This window comes from Bombus huntii, chromosome 5 (assembly GCF_024542735.1).
Source record: "Bombus huntii isolate Logan2020A chromosome 5, iyBomHunt1.1, whole genome shotgun sequence".
Lineage (NCBI taxonomy): Eukaryota > Metazoa > Arthropoda > Insecta > Hymenoptera > Apidae > Bombus > Bombus huntii.
Window position 1 is genome coordinate 9,930,707 of NC_066242.1, and position 18,149 is coordinate 9,948,855.

The 18,149-nt window shown below is 33.4% G+C and overlaps 1 protein-coding gene across 7 annotated transcripts in view; it reads left to right on the plus strand.

Moving 5' to 3' along the window:
- The window catches only part of LOC126865980 (neurotrimin-like), a 301,471-nt gene that overhangs the window by 270,719 nt on the left and 12,603 nt on the right, over window positions 1-18,149 (plus strand). For 4 of the 7 annotated variants that reach the window (XM_050618977.1, XM_050618974.1, XM_050618970.1 and 1 more), the window contains 5 exons: window positions 10,120-10,248; window positions 13,928-14,065; window positions 15,174-15,344; window positions 16,788-16,859; window positions 17,245-17,310. In XM_050618977.1, the coding sequence (XP_050474934.1) occupies window positions 10,120-10,248; window positions 13,928-14,065; window positions 15,174-15,344; window positions 16,788-16,859; window positions 17,245-17,310 (576 nt within the window). The remainder of the gene's footprint in view (window positions 1-10,119; window positions 10,249-13,927; window positions 14,066-15,173; window positions 15,345-16,787; window positions 16,860-17,244; window positions 17,311-18,149) is intronic. The other 3 variants (XM_050618972.1, XM_050618973.1, XM_050618975.1) reach the window with 3 other exon arrangements.

Genomic DNA, 18,149 nt, shown 5'->3' on the forward strand with positions numbered 1-18,149 from the left:
GAAATTGTCCGGGCGGGACTACACTTTAATCGTGGGTAGAAGATGCGTGGAAACCATCAGACGAGACGGCAATGGTGTTAGAGAATGGTTCTCGAATCCCAAAGGGCAACACATCAGTTAGTAGCCAGCTGGTTTGAATGTATGCCGTATTCACAACCGTGATATTTTGTCCAATTACAGCGATAATCTGACGCTTCTATCGAATGACATGCTCCTCATATAGCGACAGATGCGTCCAAGGATAACCTTCGGTACAGGATCGTCGAATGATATCGTCTCATCAGCCGTTGATGGCTCAACGAGCTTTGTGAATTGATCGGCATTTTCATGAGTACTGGAGCGCATCTCACGTGTTCCAATTGATTAGTTATGGGCCTTTCAGAACAATTTCGTTGGATTGCTAATGCAGGAACTGTTTTTCACAATTGAGGGCAATAGAATATCTCCTATTTATTACAGAGTTGAATTTTATTTTTCACATTTTATTTTTCATAGAATATTTTTGTTCAAATATTATAAGATGAAGTTAAAATATTATATTTTATTTAAATATTATAGGTCTTATATGTCTTGATTTATATCATTCGAACAAAATAAAAAATATACTACATAATAATACTGCGTACATATTCACACATTTTAATTCATCAGTAATAACGAATTTTTTTATTTTAAATAGTATTTAATATTTTGCTTTTAACAGTTTCATATAAAATCTTTATTTCTAATGCAATTTTACACATCTAAATTCGTATAAATTGTGAAAAACGGTTAATGCTACGCAATCCGATTACATTGAGAAAAGCAATTCTGCGAAACAACTATATTCACTTCAAAGCAAAGATTAGGAGTCAATTTATGGTGTTGGAATAGTCTGAGTGTTTCGTACGTGTGTAGATGCGCTACCAATGCTATTTTCTCGTTCTTGCCGCGTCCAAAAGAGTGAAGGAGAACGTTCAAGAGAAATGAAAGAGGAAATCGAATTTTGTAAAACGTACGCGCGTCTACAGAGATACTTTTAAAGAATGGGATCGAGACACCTGTGGGCAGCAGAAGGAAGGATCTAGTTCCCTGGTTCCAACCGATTGTCCAGAAAGTTGATAAGAGACGAAGAAAAAAGCAAGAAAGTAGAAATAAAAAGGGATAGTGGAATTTCGAATTGAAGTAGCAACGTTGGAAATGAGATAACGAAATGTTCGTTCCTGCGTTCAGAATACAACCAGTGGTTTGTTCCTGTAATGTTTATCTTGACTTTGATAGAAATTAATTGCGAAGATGAGGAACTGTTGTAGAAACGTTTGATGAATATTTAATGATGGAACTTCAATTTTTCAACTTGTTCTTTTAATCTTGCGATAGAGAATTAGAAACGAATTAATTGAACAACTGATCTTAAAAAAAATTAACACTGGATTCAGCAAATTAGAACTAGGAAGTTTTGACAAAATTAACGCTGATTTTTTATGAAAATAAAAACACGATTGTATCGTATCTCTCCATTCATAATTTCCCACGTGTAATATATGAATGATAAAAAGGAAAAAACAGGATACGTTATATTTTCGTTTTTAATATTATTTCTCCTTCTAAAATTCAATCCAATGAAAGCTTTTCGCAGAACATAATGAAGCAGGAAACCTTCAAAACCCACTTTAAGACAAGAAATTCCATTTTACGAGTGAAATCAGATAATGAAACGTAAGACGCAACATGATTACGCTTTAAACTAGAAACTTTCTTTCAGTAGAAAATCCAAAAGGATTATACGTCATACAAACAATCATAAAGAAATTGAAGATTATACAGAAAAATGTTACTAATATTTTTTAAATGTTTAGAAGAGTGACGAAATCTTATATTCAATTTTAAAGTCGAATGAAAAGGTACAGACATGATTCGTTGAAAAATTTGTTGAAAAATTTCACACCATTTTTCATCATTAAATTTTTCACCGATGGTCCTGTCTAGTCCTATCGATCTAAGGGTTGGGCAATTTCGATGAAAGAAATGTGAATGAATGGGGCTCGAAGAACAATTGGAATCTATTCCTTTAGAAGTTGAAACGCAAAATTTCCTGGACAATATTGTTCACGAAGTTGCACTTGGTACAACGACGTGGTCTTGGTGGCTTCGAAAATACAAAGGAACCTCAAACGGCAACAAGATAAGCTCGTCTTGGCGCTACGAGGATCGACGTCGGTACAGTTTTGCCGCCAGTTTTCCTCGTCGTTTGATGCCGGGGTTGCGCGTAAAACGAGTACAACGTAGATTCGATTTTCCGCGCTGCCTATATCGATATCCACCACGCGACCCATTCTCTCTTCTATCTTCCCTTCCGGGACAGGAATTCGTTCTTAGGTTCCGATTTTCCGGTCGCCTCGTGTTACTTTGACCCTGTACATACAGGCTACATCAAAAATTGTCTCGGTAACTCTGTTATTCTCTATGAATATGAAGTGGAATAATGCAAATTATTAAGAATATGAACGTTTTATATTCATATATTTTTTTATTTATTTCTTTACTTGAGTAGACTCGATAAAAAATTCAGATAGTTAATAAAACCACACGATTCTTTAATATTTTATTTTCCAGTAAATTGATCATTTATTTCATTGTTTTGTTATTTTTGTTTCTTTATATATAATTGTAATAATACGTACATTGAATATTTTTAATTTGTACTTTATTGCTATCGTTTACGGTAAGCATACGAATTTGTGCTTCTTCCTTTTTAAACGATTTCATAAAGATCCAAAAATAATTGACATAATCTTGATATAATTTTAATTTACAATTTCGATAGTAAAAACGATACTTGATAATACAAAACGATAATATATTTTTTCTAGAGGGGAAGGAAAATATTTCCAGAATAGTTAAGAAATATTTAGAGATAATATCGTCTGTGTAATATTTTGAACGGCGCTTGATATTTTACACTTACACTTAGACCAGGTATTCCCTTTAAAGTTCTCTTTTCGTCGATGTCGCGATTTTTGCTACGTCCTGTACAATTTCCGGTAAACTACCGACGAGAAAGAGCGCCCGAAGGAGATTGTAGACAAAGAGGAGCGCAAAGAAGCCAGTCGCTCGACTTGCACCCGTTCACCTGCATTATGCTGACATTGATTACCAGTGTTTTCTAACCTTTACGCATCGTACGCTTCCATTTCTTCGATATCCGTTTTCATAACGTCCTTCTCGAACGAGGCGAAATAATTTTCCCCGCGTTAGGCAAATTGTTATTGCGAGCAACGCTGCTTTGCCGCTATAAACGTTCTTCTTTATTGAATCACACTACTGATATAAGGATTTCAATTTCTCCCAGAGCTACATTTACAAAAGTTGGCGAACGTGGATTTGCTGGTTAATAGAAAGTTCGCAAGTGAAATAAGATATCCTTATTCTAACGTTTTGTATTTACATATATCTAAATGTACAGCGCCGTTTAAAAATAGCATAAGCTTGCGAAAGTATTTGAGCACTTACTGTAAAAAATTTTTATTTTTATATAGAAGATTATGTGCAAACTTCCGATTTTTATGTATTTATGAGAAAATTTGCACATGAAAATATCCACAGAATGCACATAATATACAAAAATATATAAGTATACAAAGTATATTACCTTTTATAATGTATAATAGGTAAAACTATTCTTTATCTAGATCCCATTCTTTCAATTTTATTCGTAAAAAAATGAATTTACACAAATATCCACATCTAGATCTAATATCAACAGTAGAAACAGATAGTAAACAATTTTTAAACAAGTAATTCTTTATGTTTAGAAAGCAGGAAAAATTCTTTTTCTGTCAGTTAGTAGAAAATTGTTTGGACTTGCTGTATTTATTTATTAACGCCGAGGAGAAGCCAACCTTAAAAAATGAGCTTTCGCAGTCGCATAAAGAGAGTGAAACTAGGAAAGTGTACAATATTCAAGGTCCCAAAGGCACTGTTTCTTAGCTTTGTTTCTTGCTGGTAAATAAGTACGCGTAACGGACTTTATTCTAACAGAGGAATTCAAAATTTCGGGAATCTTACGAAAAATTAATTGAAGCTTACATTTCGTCAATTTATTGAAATTACTTTCCTGGAAATGCAATAAGAGGTAAGATTTTTTAAATCGAAATTCTAATTACGTCTCTCATTATGAAAGAAGCTATATGCTTCACATATAAATATACATACAATCATTCACAAAAGTATTTGAGGAATTATTACGAAAAACTTTTATATGTATATATTTTGAAATTCCACTAGCATTGTGAAGAAACATTCATAAAGTTTACACACATAAAAAAACAGATAAAGAATGAAAATGAATGACGAATCTACTATTCCATTATAATATTCCAAAATTAAGAAACATTAATTATTATACTTCTTATGGTATTCTATCACAGAATACATTTTATCTCTTCGTACTGTTATTTCCTTATTCTCATTCTTATATATTCTCTTGTTACAAATTATTTTTAGAGACGGCGTTTTGAATTCTGTGTTACAAATTTGTAATAATATTTACAAAAAAGAAAAAACAGCACTTTAGTTACATTGGAATAAAAAACAATTTCTGTATACTCTGCAAATATTCTTATAAAATTTTTAGCGAGGCAAAACTAATTCTATTGAACTTTGAAATAATGCGGAGATAATTCTACATTCTATTTTACGAAATAATTACTCTGTAACTATTTTACGCTTTTATCACACACGAACACCAATTAACTGTAAACCTCACAGTGTTATCTGGCACAATTTCGTACACGATTTCTCGACTAAATGTAATCATAGGTTCCATTGCTACTTAGAATTATCCAAACGATTACGAAACGATACAGACCGAAATCCGTCTGTTTCTACTAGGAACACATGCAGAGGCATTAGCTGCAATGATGGTAGCTGGAGGATTTCGCTGGAGGATGAATGTAGCTGGGTTATCTGGCGGTAATAACGCGAAAAAGGCCACTTAAGGGGGTTGAAGGAGGGTGGGATGAAATATCGACGTCCATGCCGCCGCTTATGGGGCGGAATACATCACGTACTAATTCCCAAATAGGTAGCCGTTTCCCCACTTCGTCTTCGAGTAAGCTGTCTGCTTATTCTTACGCTGTTAAGGAGCACGCGGAAAATGTTATGCAAAGTGCGCCCCGCGCATCGACATTCAATGCCCGCTAATTTATTCCGCCGTTCTTTTTGCGTTCACTCTTATCTGCGTCGTTTAACATTCAAACGGGCTGATGAGTTCCGAAAGACATTGCCTTATCGTCTGGCTTGCGTTTTACTCTTGTGAAAATTTTACGACATTTTCCCCACGAGCAGAGAATTAGAAATCTACGGTGTTTGAGGGTAATTACAAAATGTATGTTTAGACGAACGTTGATTGTTATATCAAATTACTAGTTCTGTGCTAAATAAATAGTTAAATAAATAGTTTGGCTTAAGATAAGTCGAAGTTCCCTACACAGAAGAATTGAATCTATGCTTGCAAGATTCAATCAGTTTTATTCTACGTTTTATTAAGACAATTCTTCTTCTATTCTTTACCATAACTTACGAATGCAGGATAAAATGCTACGAATGCAAACTCAATAAATGCATTCAATCAATTCAATAAATTTATATTCCTCATCTTATAGAAAATTCATGATCCTTCGTTTTACATAAAATTTGCCACATTTGTCATTTGGACATTTACACAGATTCACTTTCTTATTGCTATAATTAAAACAACGGAATCTAGGTAAAATATTATTTTACTCGCTAAATATTATATAAGGACTACTATACTTCGTATATTTTTTGAGAAATGCATAAAAATCTGCAGTCGATTTATCATCTAAATACATTTAGACAAAAAAACACCCAACTAATGTGAATAACAACAGTAAATCTGACCATCTCTAACTTATAAAATAATCTGAAAGAATCAAAAAGAACATCACAAACATCGTTATGCCGCAATAACAATACAGAGATTGTTAAAAAATAGTTGGCCACAAGTTTGCACAATACTTTACTGGATTCAGCGTAATTCGAGGTGAAATTTCATCGAGCCGTATCATATTGCGGTTTCCCATTAAGTCGAAAGTTCTAAAGGATTCCCGCTAAACAGGTAAGCGGGGTTAGTTCTGACGCCAGGATCTGCGGGACTACTTGATTAAAACCCTCGGAAGTGGCCTGGCCCGGTTGGAATCTCTCGCAGCTAGGCATTGTTTATGGAACAATGGATAGGTTTGGCGTGTGGCACGGTCTGGCCGGCAGCGATTCACACCATCTTCTTACACTGCTACCGTGCCATACCGCGAACAGCTTACCTTCCTTTCAACGACCTTCACCGGCTGCGATATTTCCTCGCGATGATAAGAGTTTCGAGTCACGCGAGATAAGCTTGTACAATTGAGGACGCGGTTGCTGCTAGCGCGAATAACCACTGTGTTTTCTTCTGTTTAGGGGATTAGGGAATGTATTGTAGAATTTGTTGCAAACGAGAAGTGTTGTTAATAAGTGTTATCTATGTGATAAGAAAATAATAGCAGAAACGGTAATAATACAACTTTATTATGTGACACAATCAGGCGGTTGAATGGTTGTATCGAATTGGAAGATGGGATGGTGTATGTTTGTAATTACATGTAGAAGTTGTAGAAAATGTATGGTTAGCGATAATACGCTATACATCTATATACTTCAAAAGTATCTAAACATTTACTTACTCTTAACGAGATGTATGTATTTTAGTAACAAAATTACGAATAAGTCAAAGTACATTGATTTTACTTTTTGTGACAGCATATATGACGCGATCAAATTGGTTTTTAAAAGTGAACAAATATAATAACTAGACTGCTAGATATACAAAATTAAATTTCGTCTGATCATAATACTCCACATCTTTGACAAAGAATAAAATCATCATAAGCCTTCCTATTTATAATTTCGTTATAATCAAAATAACATTGTACCAGAAAGAATCAATCAATTCACATATTATTGACCATTTTAGAGTACATTTCGAAATAGTGATGCACGTGTACGTTAAGAAGTAACGAAGAACGATGGAAATTATCCCGCGGAGGACCACGGAGCCAAATGAAAGGCAGAAAAGCAAGCAATCTATCTGGGAGTGCATGAGCCGTAACAAAGATCGTGATACATCGAAGGGTATTATTCGACCGGAGGAATCTCCACGTTCTTACAGCGTCCCATTACCTCCACATTACTGTCCGGGAATTGTAGCAACAATTCTTTCCTTCCCTTGATACAACGCGCTTTTACCTTTATCGTGAAAAACGTTCAATTGGTTTTCCATCGCTCTTCAACATTTACTCGCGATCAGTTTAAAACCTCTCGCAGAATCTACTCCAATGCGCCTTCTGTCCCTGTCTGGCAAGAATTCTAGGAATGTTGCACAATAATTTCGCGTATAAAAATTGCGATCTGCAGCTACGCCGTTTTATTATCGCGCTCTTATTGGAACACGTGGCAACAGTTGTCTGCTTTTACGTTTCTTACGGACATTATGATCGCATATTTACGGGAACAGGCTGCGTTTCATTACATTCCATGGTGTTTATGTTATTTTTACAGGAAGATAGGTTTTTGTATCTGGATTTTGACATCTGTTCTTGCTTCTTTGATTTCTCTCCTTGTTATTGTATAATTTTGTTCTAATGTGTGTAATCGTTATTTATTAAAAATAAAAATTAACACTTTGAACTTCAATCGTAACGCTACGGTGATATTGATAACGTGGAAATTATTTCTTGTATAGTTCTATTTCTTGTATAAAAGTATGCGTAAAAAAAGAGGTTATTGTATAAATGAATTTACAAAAGAGTTCATAATATTTTTCTCTTTGAAGCGAAAGTTTTCGTTCCAAAACATTTCATTACAAAAGTATTCTAAAGTGAATTATAGTTACTGAAAAGATTCTCAGGTTATTAAAAGTTAAAGATGGTGTAGACTTAAAGCACAACACCACAGATGCTTCAACGTTAACTTTCTGAAACGAGAAATAGTGTGGATGATTGATATAATTTTGTTGTTATAAGGAGTTGTACAGAATAAAACACAAATTAATATATTGGAAGAAATTTAAACAGCAAAATAATTTATCTACTTTTATCACTACTTTTAATCCTTCAATGTTTACATCTCTAGTTGGAATCAAATGTACTAAGGTATCTAGATAAAGAAACAAGAATTTTATCTCTTTATTCTAGTAACGTAAATCTGATTTTCACTCCACTTTTACTTTAAAAGCTTTTGAAAAATTCCATATTTGACTTTAAACAATAATTTAATTAAGTAAAAACTTAAGTAACGTTCAAATTGTATTCTGAAGTTACCTCAATATCGAACTAAAGAAGTATCAAATTGAAAAGAATACCTACTGGATTTAGGAATCTTTCATTTTGATAGAATATTTATAAGTGTGAAGTAAAACCGGAAACCGGTGGCATATTTTGTAACACAGTGCGCAGAATCTCGTTTTGGCTCGCGTGCATAATTCGTTAGAACGGATGACCGAGCACGGCCGCAAAATACGCTAAAAGTTGCAGGAAAATGTGGAACGTGGAAGTTTTGCAGGTTTGTGCGACTGGCCAGAATGATAAATCGTTTAACGTAATTTAATTATATGGCGGTATATAGCGCGGAAATGGAAGCGGTGAATGTAGGATGGAATAAATAATTACTTTCTATGACAGATATTAATGAGCCCGTTGGCTTATAGATGCATTAGAGAGTCAAACTTTCAATCTTGAATGGACAACGTTCGCATTGTTGCATTGTTCACAAATTATAAAAAGTTGTCTAGATTAAGTTCCAAACGATATCTCTTATATAATAATAAGTAATAATGGATTACGATGGAAAATATTAAATGTGTCAGAATAATACGAATTTAAAAATATATGAATGTTGAGAAAGAAAATACTAATATGTAGATAAATATTCGCGGCTAGTCTGATGTTATGATATTCTAATTATTGAAAATGTTTTAGTGCAATAAAATTAGCTTATATCACTAATTCTGTCATTGGAAAAATGTGTGTACTGCTTTGCTCATAACATTTTAGTCTATTGTACTTATTAATTTGATAATTGCCTTAAATTTTGTAATTGGATTTCAAGTTGAGTTATGAGTTACAACAATAAATATAAGGACACGAAACTCCACGATTTTTCGTTCTAAATATAAATTTATCTAAAGCTTCGTTCATACAGTAAAAACACTGCCTAGAAAACTCCTAAAATTACGATGCAAATTCGTTCGACTGTCGTCATTATACGTATTTTCAACTCATTATGTTTTCCATCTTCGTAGGTTATCTTTTAATCATAGAAAGCATGTCGTGTATTTTAACGTAAAACTTTTCTTAATACCAAGAATTAAAAATATTCTAAATTAAAAGTATTCGAAACGGAGAAGTAGCTCATCTGAAGTCGTCAGAGGTTTTGCGATGCCTTTTGCACTTATAAATTTGGTACCGTCGAAGTAGGTCGCCCCTTCTGAACTTTTCACCGAACTTTCTACCTGGAAACTTCGATTCCTCCGCAAATAGTGTTACGTCCGAATTTTCAACGATTCGACTTCGAAGAAACTTATCCATCCAAGATTATCAATCCTGCTCTTCTCAAAATTATATCGCGTTAGAGGAGAATTAATCATGTTTCTACTAAAACGATACAGATTTATGTTTCATTTTTATTACGAATAATCAATTCCACTTTTTCTCGATTTCAATTCATGATTAACGTTCCATTCTCGAAAAATAAATTGTTTAGGTACTTCCATGAATTAATATGTTACGAAAAAGTGACATAAATAATAGAAAATTCTAAGGTAAATTTAAAAAATGATGTTTGCAATATAGTTTTCTTTCTTTCGCTTTCTAATTTATGGAATTGATCAATGCAGCTTCTAAACTACTTAAACACTAAATAGGTAGACGATCTTTTTGCTAGAACACGTAATTCCTCTTTTAAATATTGGACATTGTTTTTATTGAGATACGTTGGTAAATTTCTGTGTCAACAGAATGAGAATTAATTGGGCAATTTATATACTCAGAACTCTAACGAAACATTATTCCGTTTCTGTTTTAGTAAACGTGGTGAATGGCGAGGTGCTGCATATTGTGAAGATAAGTCGATTGCACATGGGATCATACTTGTGCATCGCTTCGAACGACGTTCCACCGCGAGTTAGTCAACGCATATCTCTTCGTGTGCAGTGTGAGTATATACTGAAATATTTTCCCATATACCTACCCCTCAAACAGTAACCTGGCATGCTTGTTTATTAGATTACTTTATACGCACGTTAATCCTAAACTATATCGTTAAATTTTGTAAACGCGTTATACGAACTGCAATCACACGGAAATACTTCTCTTTCGAAGTGAAGCTCTTCAAAATTGTATCCCTGACAAAGCGCTTGAAATCTTCTGTATAAAAATGTATTTGTTTACCCTGCAGTTATGTTTTACATGCAATGAAATTAAATTTTCGAAAATTATATTTTATAAAATATTTAAAATATTTTTAATTACTCGTGCAGAATGACTTTCAGTTAGATTTCATTGAATACACCGGTGTGCGTGTAAAACGATTTTAAAAAATGTAAATATATAATTCATGAAAATCTTGAAAATAAAATTACAAAATTTGTCAGTAGCGAAAAGATTATAGGCCATTATCAAAGCCTATACGAAACGAGACATTTAATACCTCTTTAATAAAAGTATAATAAATTGTTGTAATTTGTTCTCGGAGTTAAAGTCGAATTTCAATTCATACAAATTTTGATACCGAAAGAATTACAGGAGCTAACGTATATGTATATGTAATGTTTCGTAACTGTTTCACATATTGATATAATGAAACAAGTATTATTATTCGTTGGAATAAAGTTAACAATTTAAATAATTCTAACCATTTAGAATCATATATACCAATTTCTCAAATTACATAGTGTATACTATATATCATATCCAGAAATAAATTGATAGAGTAATGTCACTCATTAGCAAATTAGATTAGAATCTCAGAATTGATGGTGCTTGGCACAATGAAATGGAAGAAAGACATTGCATAGGGCTGAAAGCAAAAGCACAATTGCAACGAGTCAGGAACGATGGATTGATGAAGCAGGAAGAACGGTAACAGGGTGCATTCTAGTCACAATATCTCGATAAAGAGTGGTTGTACGGGCCAGCGCCGTTGCATTAGGTCGGTTTTCAACGTCTCATTTACCCAGCGATTTACGAGCACCCACTTGACCCAGATATGCACGATGTACTCAGGTTCGTTTATTCCCTCTCGAGCGTCACGTTTGTCCAGTTTTGGGGTGCGAAACGCGTTTCCGCCCTGTCTTTTCCGACACATTAGTCTCCGTTCTACCGCACGGATAAGTACGAGCGTTAATAATCGCCCGACGAAATTTGAGTTATCGTTTTCTAACGGAAAGTTTTCAGGAGGGTCGCGAATGCACATGAGACCGTACGTAAAAGACAGTTCTAACAGTAAGTCACATTAATTTTCAGTTGTTTTCTCCTACTTTATTCCTTATTTATCATATTTTATATTTTTTAATATCTTTTATCCTTAATAATATCCGTAATATTAGGAATACTAGATTTAAGTATACGTAATAGTTTAATAGTAAGGATATTGGATTCGACATAGATTTATTGAATTTTGATTTTTATTTCGTATTTCTAATTTCGAAAGTTCTCTGTCGTGAAAGTTGTCAACTCGTAGAAATCTAATTCACCCGCGCAGTAAATTAAATTATAAACTATACAACTATTAACAGCAAACAATTATTAACAAACTATTAACATAAACTATATTATAGTTAAATGTACATAATGAGATTGAGATTGAGATTTTTCATAACTTCAATCGCGACTTACAGATATTTATGATTATATAGTATTGCGAAATTAATGTAGCATCATCATATTGTTAACCTAAGGTTTGTAAAAATGAAAGTCTATTGTCTAATACGTATAATTTATGGAACATTAGGCTATTATATAATTTTCATTTTCTATTTCGATACAAAATTACAGAAACCTTCGGCAGCTATTATATTTTGCACATTATATCTCCATAAATATCTACAGCTTAAAAATAACATTTTTACACAACGCTAGTATCTTATTTAACTGTTTCCAAACAACAAAAATTTCTGTTCGCTCCTTTAATTCAAAAGTAGTCCTCAAAATTCTTTGAATCCTCGTAATTCACCAATCCAATTAACGTCATCAAAGGAATAAAATTCCAGCGACTTTTTCCAAAGAATTAGATCGATGGCTGTTTGAAAATCTTTGGCGATCAGGTTGATCAGCTAATGGCTGGCCAATATCAGCTCGATAACTCAACAAAAACGTCAAGGGGAAAGAATATAGAGTGGACATGGGACACGATCCGCCAATGATATCGTCCCACGGCGTACGCCGCGTACGAGGTAGTAAATCGTGATTTACGCTAGTCCGTAAAAGACGGAACTATGTATGACATGATATTGCGGCGGAATATATCTATATCGATCGTTTGGCTGGCGAAGGTTTCGCCTGTTATACCGTATAATAACTAAAAAACTTTCCAGAGGAATGTTTTCGCCTCCGCGAAGCAAAGTCTTGCGTTGGGCGGGATCGTGGTGGCTCTGTTTAAGTTTCAAGTGCATGGAAACTTTATAGAGTTCGCGGAAAAATGGAGAAAATTAAAGGGCATAAAGGCGGTGTCTATGAAACTGGTGGCAACCGCGGTGCTCTCAAGGCATTCGTTTTTACCGCATAAAGGGCGGTCGAGTTGAATAAAGGGAAGCTGCGGTCCGTAGAAAAATTTCACTCGCCGACGAGAGCAGTTGAAAATAAGCATCTGTTCTTTAACCGCGGGAGCTGGTAACGCTTTCAGTCCTCTGAGAGGGTTTTATGGAATTTATAGCTGCGAATTATCTTTGACAATGTTGCTCGTTTTTAACCGATTGGTAGGAGAGACAAAATTTGCAGATGATTAAATAGAAGATTGAGCAGGATTGTATTGAACAGGAGAAAGGAATTATTTGTGTTTCTTTCTTTTTTACAGTTTTATTTATTAACTTTTTACAGAAGAGTCAAAGGTTTATGTTTGCGCTAAACAAATGGAAAGTCAATGTTTTATCGAAATTTATAATAAGTTGGTAGATTTGCTAGGATTTATTGAGTTACGAGCGAGAGAGTTCTAATGCACTTGATTACACAGTTCGAATATGTAGTTCCAAATTTCTAGAGTACAAGGCGTAGAAAGTTTGGTTACTGAAATTCAAAGCACTTCTAATTCCGAAAATTGACTCAAGCTATTTCAAATATCTGCTCTTTTGGTTTCATAACAATCCCCGTATTATTCCGATTAGAAATAAATGTCTTCACGAGTAAATAAATACTAAAGGAATGACACAAAACGTTATACTAATTGCTCAGTACAATATTTGATTTCTATCCTCTTTTTTATTCGTCTTGCATAGTATAACACGAAGTAAAAGCAATCTCGTATTTAAAAATGTGTTTATAATCATTATTTCCCTTAATTCATTATTTAGATTGAAAATGTACTTTTTAACTTCAGACAGAACAATGTCTTTCAAATAAGCTGATTTTATTCTTATATTACTTAAATGTAATTATATATTTCTTGTATTATGTATTTCTATAATACAAATATTAATTCTACCTGACTCTATTAGAAAGAAACAAGTATGATTGCAGGTGTTTCTTTATATTACTCGAAGAATATATGGATATATCTCATCTTTTCTAAGGGCTAGACATAAAAGAGATAAAATAAAGTGTTTCAAAAGCGAAAATATTATTTCAATTAAAGAGAGAAAGAAATTAAATATATCACGTTAATGTTTTTGTCGTTACAGTTCCTCCTATGCTTTCGATACCAAACCAGCTGGAAGCGGCATATATTGGACAAGATGTCACGTTGGAATGTCACACCGAAGCTTACCCTACCTCGATTAATTATTGGACGACCGAACGCGGTGACATGATCGTCTCTGGTAATTTTAACTTTAATATAGTAATTATATATGTATATGCCTCAATTGTAGTAATCTGCTAAACAAAAAGATATTAATTTTATTGAACAAATTTAAGAAGGAAACATTTATTCACGTGGATGTAAATCGAAATATGTTCGATACGATTTCTAAAATAAATTAGAGGTCGTTATTATTAAAATTAAATCTAAAATTAGAAAAATTAGATTATTCATTGATATACATATTTTAAAAATTGACTCAAATGGAATGTTATTCAGATTTTATCAGTGCCTTCGAATTTATTTACGATTTTGTTTAAATTGTAATTGTTGCCTGCCTTATGAGAATTTGCTTGAGATGTCTCGTATGTGCTGTTTTTTATATCACAACGTCTCTCATGCGTAGAAGCCTTAAAAGGAAGTTATGTCGACGACAGAAATATGTTCCCGTAAACTCTTCACAGTAAAGTTGAGAAAATACCTTGCTACGTAACGTTCTTGCAAAAGAACTTTTTATATAGTTTTGTTGATAGCATCATTAATACTTTCTTTTTTATGCTAGAATATCATATTCAGCATATAAGTTCAAGAATAATATAAATATTTCTTTTTATATCAATTGTTACGTTTTTTTTTATCGTAAAAAAAATAGTCGAACATTCGCTAGAACCCTAATATTTACGAATAAAAAGTTCATATATCTTGAAATATATGATAATTCAAGAATTTAATCAAAGTACAATTTTTTTCGAAAAATTTGTATTTGCAAAACTGCGATGTGAAAAATGGAATAATACGTATACTAAGAAATACAGAATCAATTAACCCCCACATTTTCTTATTCTATACAAACGATAGAGAAAGAAATTACAAAAATTTTAAATTAAAGATTTAAGAAATTATTGACAATACGTAAGGAACTACAATTTATTCTGGTTTTTCAACTAACTATGTACACACGCGCGTTTGTTGAATCACAGATTCCATAGAACGTTTGAACGTACGTTTCAAACTGAAAGTACTAAAAAATTCACACAAGTTCAGGTCGTTTGATTTACCATGGTATTTGCTCTGTCGCGTACTGTAAACTGTTTCAACGTAGGAAGAATATGGTTTTATTTGCCTAGGCAATTACCATTCTATTGTAGGCGATAAATATGAGGCGGTTTCCACCGACAACGGCTACAACAAGTACATGATGCTGAAGATTAGAAATGTCGGCCCGAGGGACTTTGGTTCATACAAATGCGTGGCGCAAAATTCTCTTGGCGGAACAGACGGTGACATCAAATTGGATGGTGAGCATTTTTCAGAAATTCTATCAGTATTACCTTCCATTTTTGGGAGATATAGATAGACTGAAAGCGTTTCAACCTTTGACCAGAGAACTATGTATAATATGTGGTATCGTAGTATAGAAAATTTAAAAGCACTAGCATTCTTCAATATCGTCTGTACTGCTTTCTTATATAATATAAATTTTCTGATGATAAATAAAGTAGTGTCAAATAACGATTACCCTATTTTTACAAATTAAAAAAGTATTTGATTGTCCTACAATAAAAATAACATATTTTAATGCATAAAATAAAATTTGCATTCAAATATTTCATCTATAATAATTGAATAGTGTATTACGTCATCGATATTGCATATAAAAAGTGTGAAAACCAAAATATTCGGAAACGAAAAGAACATCTTTTATATATCATTTTGCAATAATAAAGTACTCAATTGATTCCCAATGGACTTTACGCTAAAACTCTTATCGTTAACAGTCGAAAGCTATCGATCGTTTGACGAGGTCAAGCGTCCTTATCGTTTCAACGTGATTCGTAATTGGCGATTAAATCTACGAAGGATATATTTATCCCGGGAGAATATGCTTTTCCACCTCCTTGGACGAATAAATTGGCTGAAATTAAAAGTTTAACGAGATATATCGTACGGTCGGTTGCTACGAAATGAACACGGTGGAAGTTCACTCTCGAATTTTCCCGGTTTTCCAATATATTTCGTATTTCGTATAGAAGTTAAATTCATTCCTGTACTGTTGAGCACTTGTACGAATTTTTTTCATAAAGGCATGTATATTTAGGCATAGAATATAAACATGTAGACATGTAGATTGGATCCCAATAAAAGAGAAACAGATGAAATTATTTTTTTGTTGACAATATTTTCAATACAGATCGTTCTGAAATGTCTTTCTCTCATTTTAAAAGTTCTTGTTTAAAATAACTTTCATAATGTTCGATATAACAGTATTCATTTCGTACATATAAAAATCTGAATATTTTGTTGAAGCAGGAAAATGTACGAAAACATATTTTCAATATCTCATTGTTGTTTTACACACAAATCGTTTATATATATATAAATTGTCACGTACGCGGAAAATTGCAAATCGATCGGAGATAAATCAGGGAAATATACGAGATAAGGTAGAACTTCAATACTCAGTTGATGCAATTTTCGTAGAATCATTTTTTACTACAATTCTCTATCGTTGCGCTGAGCTTTTGATATACAAGTATTGAAATACGAAGAAAAAAAATATATTAAACCTTGAAAGAGAATCAGCCAATCTCCATCTTAAACAAGCAAAGAAAAGTTAGAAATTTCTTTTATTGTTTCCTTTTTTTTTCTAATACCTAATACCTTTGCAAGTCTAAATTCTGTATGTGTGCAAAGAAATATTGTCGTGCACTAATTGAGAAGCAATTTCTTTATTTTCACAGAAATCCCAGCACCATCAACCACGTCTACTACACCACCACCTTACCACGTGACCTCATCAATGAAGAAGAATGGTAACTACCTTGAAATCTAGCAGGTGTTCAGCCTATTTCCTCTACATTTATCTTAATTTTAATCACTCTATAAAAACACCCAAATGTCGTGCATGCCACACGAAAAGTCATGACAACGTAAACCTGTGGCGTTTAAATATTCGCGAAAAAGCGAGGAATTAGGCAGAATACTCGACATTAATTTACAAATAAAATAGCACACACACGCGCGCGCGCGCACACGCACGCGTACAGAACCCTCTCGATGGCACTTTGCATCCATCCACCCTTCTTGTTTTTTTCCCCGCTGAAGCAAGGACATCCATTCCCGTGTCTCCCTCCTGCGTCATGACGTCCCCGTCGTAAAACACGCCATGTAAAACCGCCTTTGTGTAATGCATTTTAGGTAGAAACGGTAACAAGAAATTACAACGACCTATCGACTACGAGGTCGAGGAATGGCGAAATTCAGGTCAGTAAATATCTATTTTAACGCGGGCCGCGTACCTCAGGCATTTCCCACGACGATACAACTGGCTGGCTGCCTGTTGTACCGCTTCGTTCGAGTAATTAGCGTAATTAAAACCTCGTCAACGGTGCACATTCGAGGTGGAGAGATTCTCCAGTGAATCCACTAAATTGCCAATGTTCGGTGATACCCTTTATCCGTGAACGAATTACTTCACGTTACTTGGTCCCCTTTAACTGGCTGGAATGGATTTCAGAATTACGCTTTCGACGACAGTGATTTCACTGATGGATCTTCTGTAACCCCACGTATCGATCTCCTGCTCTTACGTTTCTGATCTCATTTCTTTTTTGTTCTTCTTTTTCTTACATTTGCAATTTCGCGATCGCATAAACATAATGTTGATCTTACGATTCTGAAGAGATTTTTCGTTGAATTGAGATAACGAACTTTAAGTGAATAATTGGATCAATTCGTATTTATATATGAAAAATTAATAAAAGAATACTGAGATATATTATGTGAGTATTTTAGGAATTAAAAATTGCAATTTTTGTTTTATAGTAAAGTAGAAAAGATTTAAAACAGGCCTGCTTGCTCCTTGTTAATAATATTTGATTTAATTATTTTCTACGGTACCTTTTTATGATTTCTACCATTATGGACAAGAAGATTATTTAAAAAATACACTGACTCATGAAAGTAACTAAACATTGTACGAACAGAATTTGGATGTTTACTCGTTTAAACATAGGCTTTCTTTATTTTGGTGCGATGAATAGTAGAAATATTAAATTATACATAAAAAAAGAGACTTTCAAAAATTGAACTAAATATTCTTA